Source organism: Lepisma saccharinum, chromosome 20 (assembly GCF_977018435.1).
Source record: "Lepisma saccharinum chromosome 20, izLepSacc3.1, whole genome shotgun sequence".
NCBI lineage: Eukaryota > Metazoa > Arthropoda > Insecta > Zygentoma > Lepismatidae > Lepisma > Lepisma saccharinum.
In genome coordinates this window covers 52,935,649-52,941,648 of record NC_139248.1, presented here as the reverse complement: position 1 = coordinate 52,941,648, position 6,000 = coordinate 52,935,649, and the positions used below count along the sequence as shown (strand labels likewise).

The following is a 6,000-nucleotide window of genomic DNA, read 5'->3' as shown; positions in this document are numbered from 1 at the left end:
TGTAACTTTTTGGGTATAATATATCTAATTACACTTACAGTTAAGTTTGTTTCATAATGAATGACCTCTACATTAAGTTGGAATTAGTGCAATTTTTCTTTACAAAAAAATTGCACATTTGTCACTGAGTCAACTGAAACTTCAAACACAATATGGCCGACAAGCTACATTTTAAAATATAGGATAGGATGTCCAACAGTAATTTTCAACATATGAAGTATGGGCAATCATAATAACCAGAAACGTTTTTCAAAATATAAAAAAATTATTTATTATCTATTATGATGTTAATGATGAACAAATAACTAATAACTTATTTATATAATACAGTAGTAGATATGAAAAGATAATACACAATACATAGGAAGGTAACATGCAAAACACTAACACCATCACACAGCACACATATGGCACGTGGCACTGTCTCTTTAATATGGGTAGCCTTTTATGTTCACTATTCAACCAGTCTATTACAAAAACTTATATACAGCATGTACCGTATGTAGCACATATATTTATATACAATTCATATTATTTCTGTTAATGCACTTTCAGTTATTCACACTTCTGATAATAATAAAGACTATCTTGCCTATTACAAGCACCAATGTTGTAGTACATTATAAAAAAAAATAGAACACCCAACCTACTGTTAAGATTCCACTTCTGTATTCAGCGAGATTCTAATGATCCCCCTCCATTATATGGAGGTAGAATTAGAAAACAAAACTAGTACATATATTCTAGGGATCAGCCAATATAGGAACAACTGTATCAGTTTGTCAGTAAAATTGCCAATACTTTTTACCAAATTGATTCAAATGCTGTTGTCTTGTTAATATTAAGCAAATTTTGTATACCCTTGTATTCTCAAGTTCCGTCCTCTGAGGCAAAATGGGCTGCGTTCACTTGACAACATATCAGGACATAAGTTTACAGTGCAAGTTCTTCATGGAACATTTGAAATTATAAATAGAATATCAGATACTGATATCAGCAAATTTTACATCCGTATATTATCGACATTGGCAAAGATTTCATATAGATTCACATGTATATAGTGCAAGAGATTCAGTTAAAACAACAAGCAACATCCCACACAGATGTACAACAAACAGTATTATGGATTATCTCAAACTCAGTGATGGTTCTACAGTATCCATAACTGGTTCATATATCTTCCAAAAATGTCTTTGAATAGGGAAATATTGCAGTTATGTAGTTGTAACTAGTACAATTCAAAAGAGAAATTGAGAGTTTAAATAACATGGTTCATTCATGACCTGAAAATGTCCAGTCTGTGATCTTTCACATGTTCCTATGGGTACTAGAGAAATGTTATCACCAACTTTGAAACCTCTAGGGAGCTTGAATTTCTACCGCTACCAGTTATGTATGCGAAGATACTTTCTAATTCTCCCCTCCATGAAAGTATATCAAATTTATGGATACGGAATACAGAATATTGAAGATGTTATACTCACAGTTGGAGCAAGTTTATAAAGTTACTTCATACTATTGCAAGTTATGGACAGGGTAGCAACAGCTGAGTGTATTCAGCAAGAGAGTGCCTCAGTAGCTCAGTCGTTAGGGCATCTGACTACCATGCAAGAGACCCGGGTTCGATCCCCGGGATTTTTTCCATCTGTTCAAGCAGCTCCGGCACCCACCCAGCATCCTTCAAAGTAGGTACCTGGAGGAAACTCTGGGGGGTAAAGGTGGCCAGGGGCATGGTGCTGATCACATCACCCCCACCTTTGGCTGTGATCAATAACGTGTGGGGCTAACTCCACACCCCCTACATGCCTTCATGGCGTGGGGGAGTACTTTTTTTTTTACTTATTCAATAAGAGAATTTTGTTTATTTAAAAAAGAAGAACCTTGACAGTAAGATGGCATTTATTTTTCTTATAATGTACCAAGAATGCACTGTATTATTAAAAAGAACCAGTAACACATTCTCAATTAAAATGTTTCTCTAAATTCTCAAAAAAAAAATAATTCTCAAACAAACAAAAGTAGTACTAAAAATTATCATAATTACTGGAAGAGGGTTTGTTTATTTTGTTCCCAAATTCAAAATAAAGCAGTTGTTAGGTTATTCCCAACTAACTTAGGCTCAATGTAAAGAGTACGGCTTTTCTCTATAGGATACGATTAAATAAAAGCACAAAAAAAAAGAAAAAAAAGGAGAAAGAAGAGTTGCAAAATCTTGTGACCTAGCCATTCTACACTCCGAAGTAGATTGTCACCCGAGCACCATTCGACAATGGCGAAACAATTATCGAGGATCTCACAAATTTGAGTAGTTAAAGCACAATGGTACGAGCCTACCTGGGTCCCAACATATTGTTTGTATTTGTTCTGTTGACTGGCAAGCGCATTTCTTCAGTTATTGTAAAGCATGCTGACAAAGACACTGGTATACCATTCTCCTTGCACGACGAGATGTGGATCAACTCACGACTGCAGCACTTTCTGTCTCACCTAACTCCAAATGTTACCAACCTCGGATCCCGTACGTACTCTGGCTCGCTGATCCTTCGTTACTGATATCTACGTTACTTCCAGCATACTGACTGAAGTTCCACGATGAATATTTACCAAGTTGCTGATGTTTTTTTCACTACACAATTTTAATGGAATCGTCACAATAATTCAGTTTTCCAAGCGTCTTCTTCACTCTCAGTGCAGTCAGTCTGACAGCAGGATTTGAATGCCAACATTCTTGCATCAGTTTTGATATGGTCCTTAACACCTGCAAAATTTGAATGTATTAAAATCATGGCCATGCGTATCTTGTCTTTGATGAACACACAGACTGGCCACTGAAATATTCACCTCATGAGTTTTCAAAAGGTGAACTGCATATTTAATGACCACACGTTATAACCAAATGATTTAAAATCAAGTGTAAAATGTGTAATACAATTTTAAGCATGAGAATTACATATTTGGTGACCAGCTTTTTTCAGGATCTGATTATGCTGTGAACTTAAAGAGTTGCATATTTGATTAATTCTATACCATTACGTGTGATGACAAATGATCTTTACTAAAGATTGAGGTTGCGATACTCAAAGTTATGACAATACTCCTACAGATGGCCCCAAAAGATAATGATGCTTGAAAATTGTAGTAATTGAAAGTTGTTCAAAATATAGATTAATATTAGTGTTTAAGTACTCCACTCTTATTTTATGCATCAAATTACACCATTATATTACATTATTACGTTAACACACAAATTCAGTTTTCTCGCATATAAACTGGTGCAAAATAAAGAAACTTTGAATATTGCATAATTTCCAGGATAATAAAGACCAAAATGCTGGAAAAGTATCGGCCGGTATTGGTAAATCAATTCCAACCAATACTTTCCGATACCGATACTGTTGGTATCGGAAAGTATTGGTTATTGCATAGGCATCGGTATCGACTCAGCCTTATGAAAAATAACAATTTTTGCCAGAAACGACCATTCCTGGTAGTAGTTAACCATCATCCACCTCCTGCAGTAAATAATGGGGAAGAGTTTATATATCAGGTATCAGGCATGCATACAAACATACCCTCTCCCCTCCCAGAATCAAACTAGCCACAACAATCATATCTGTCCCATCTTGCTATAAATCAAACTTTTGTGCGAAACATGATAAGTCAGAGGTGTTCATTACTAGTCAAATAGCAGCTGAAAAATGCCTATTTTTATCTGGAGTAGTGCAAATGTTCCAGCAGGGAGCATTAGTGTCGTTTTCTCAATAGACACACTAAGGGCCTTTTTATCAGGTTGTGTTACTTCTCATTTGTAGCCAGTTCTTGTGAAGAGTGATGCATTTTGAGTTGCGACAGTTTTGATGATACAGTGTCGTAACATGCGTCATAACTTATGAAAGGTGGCATATTTCATGTGGTGAGGTGACATTTATCCTGAGAAAAAACACATTATTGTAATTGTGCTAAATACTTTTTTGCCTACTTTGAGTTGTGTCACTTGCCATAAGAAACAAATTAAAATATTTAGACTTGGGTGTTTGTTTTAAGAAAGATTTTTTGGAGTTCTGACAATCTTCGTGATAGATATAACACTTCTTGGTTTGGGGATATTGCAGTTTTAGTTGTGATATTTTGTGTGTTATGGCTTCTCGTACTGATTCAATAATAAAACTAGGCAAACAACAGATGCAAAAACAATCCCAAGGTAATTTAGTTGTAAATACTTATGTAGGTGCAAATAACAAACAGAATGGTAATCAGTAGACTGTGGTAGCACACACACCTGTACAGGCAAGGCTGCTTCAGATGTCACCACGTACACACTGTTTCGGGAATCTGTGGAGCATGGCTACACATAAGAGTAGAGAAGGGAAGAAATCAAGTGGGTGGAGCAAAGTAGTGCACACTGTTGCAAACGGCTGGTAGCTGCAGCCATGCTCTCCCCTCCATACACTCACTCAGCCATGCTTTCCCCTCCATACACTCACTCAGCCATGCTTTCCCCTCCATACACTCACTTACCCTCTTGAGTCACTACTTGTGCAGAGACTTGCTTTCATTCTCTTGCCCCAGAGAATCACAGGACAGTGTAATTCCAGAGAAACTACTTCCAATATTATTGATTTGATTTGTTATTTTGCATCACCTTTGTGTCACTTTTGGCAAATTGCAATGTTTTCTGTTCACATGTACATATCATAAAAAAATGAAATGCTGATGTTCCTTGCGGAAAAAAGTTGGAACTACACTGTCTTGTTGTTCTACGAAAACTTGAGGGGTTTCTGCATCAAATATGATTTTTTCTGCCATCTGTCATGGCAGATTTATTATTGAACATGCACTTGAACACGCTCGAGGCAAGGTTTTGTTTCTTTCCCATCTGCTGCAGTTTCCACCACTCCCTTTTCAATATGCTATTTGTTTTTCCATCGTTTTACGAATCGTTGGTTTACTTCCCATTGGATTACTGGATGAGTTCTTAGCTACATTTTAGGACATATGAATGTGGTTGGTATTATGCCATTTTTCGCCGAATGTGTGTTCCTTGCAGCACTTTCGCATGCTGTTAGACAGCAGGAAGCAGACAACTCTCTCCTGTCCATCTTCTCCCACAAGACAACATTTTACAGAAATACCTTCACAGTCACTGCTACCCAAGAGCATGGAACAAACTACGAGAATCTCTCCTCCTCTGTCAATTTAAATAAAAATTAAGGAATCATCTTCTGGAGTTAACTTACCAGTACTGAAAACAGGGTAATAAAATAAAATTCTTCTTAGATTGTAACAGATTGTTTACAGAACGTTCCGGGAAGAAAGAAGCAAAACGAATCGAAACACCCCTTTTTGAGATAATAGACTGAGTCTGGTACACAAAGGGAAGTAAGCGCACGTGGGTTTTCGCGCGGAGAAGTTGCAGCAGTTGGCGCGGAGATTTTGACTAGAAGGTGGTCGCGCAAGTTAGTGCTCTGTCTGTTGAGTCTTGCATATGTCCGGGGACATTCTCTTCTGGCGAAGTGGTAAAGTAGAGTTTTCAATCGGAAGACCAGCTAGTCCGCCGTTGTTTGCAGAGGCACAAGAAACGTTAAATCGGCATTAAGACTCTCCGGAAAAGAGATCGTGCAGGAGTGAACTCTGTCTGCTGCAGTTTAGCAGATTTTCATTCAGTGAAGCCGAGATTGCAGAGAAGGATTTTCTCCAGCGACAAGACACCAAGGATCGTCGGAAAAAGAACACGGAACAACGAGGATTTTAGTGAAGTGGTCCCCAGTGTCGAGAGCTCTAGCTACCCCCCCAAGCTCAATCTTCTGATGAAAAAATCTTACTAAAGTTTGAAAAGCGCTAATTCTTTCTAAAGGCCGGCCAGGTAATCGTGAATAAAAAAGTTAATTTTGTTTTTTTATATAAGTACAGTAGAGCGTCGATTATCCGAACGTCGGTCAACCGAACGACCGCTTAACCAAACTGTGTACTCGCTCACTTTCAGATATCTGTAATGAAAAA

General features: G+C 37.4%; 1 protein-coding gene across 1 annotated transcript in view; it reads right to left on the bottom strand.

The window, feature by feature from the left end:
- Positions 1–251: 251 nt before the first annotated feature.
- The window catches only part of tkv (serine/threonine receptor kinase thickveins), a 62,873-nt gene continuing 57,124 nt past the window's right edge, over positions 252–6,000 (bottom strand). The window contains exon 8 of the mRNA XM_083141471.1: positions 252–2,758. Within this exon, the coding sequence (XP_082997597.1) occupies positions 2,627–2,758 (132 nt within the window). The 3' untranslated portion in view covers positions 252–2,626. The remainder of the gene's footprint in view (positions 2,759–6,000) is intronic.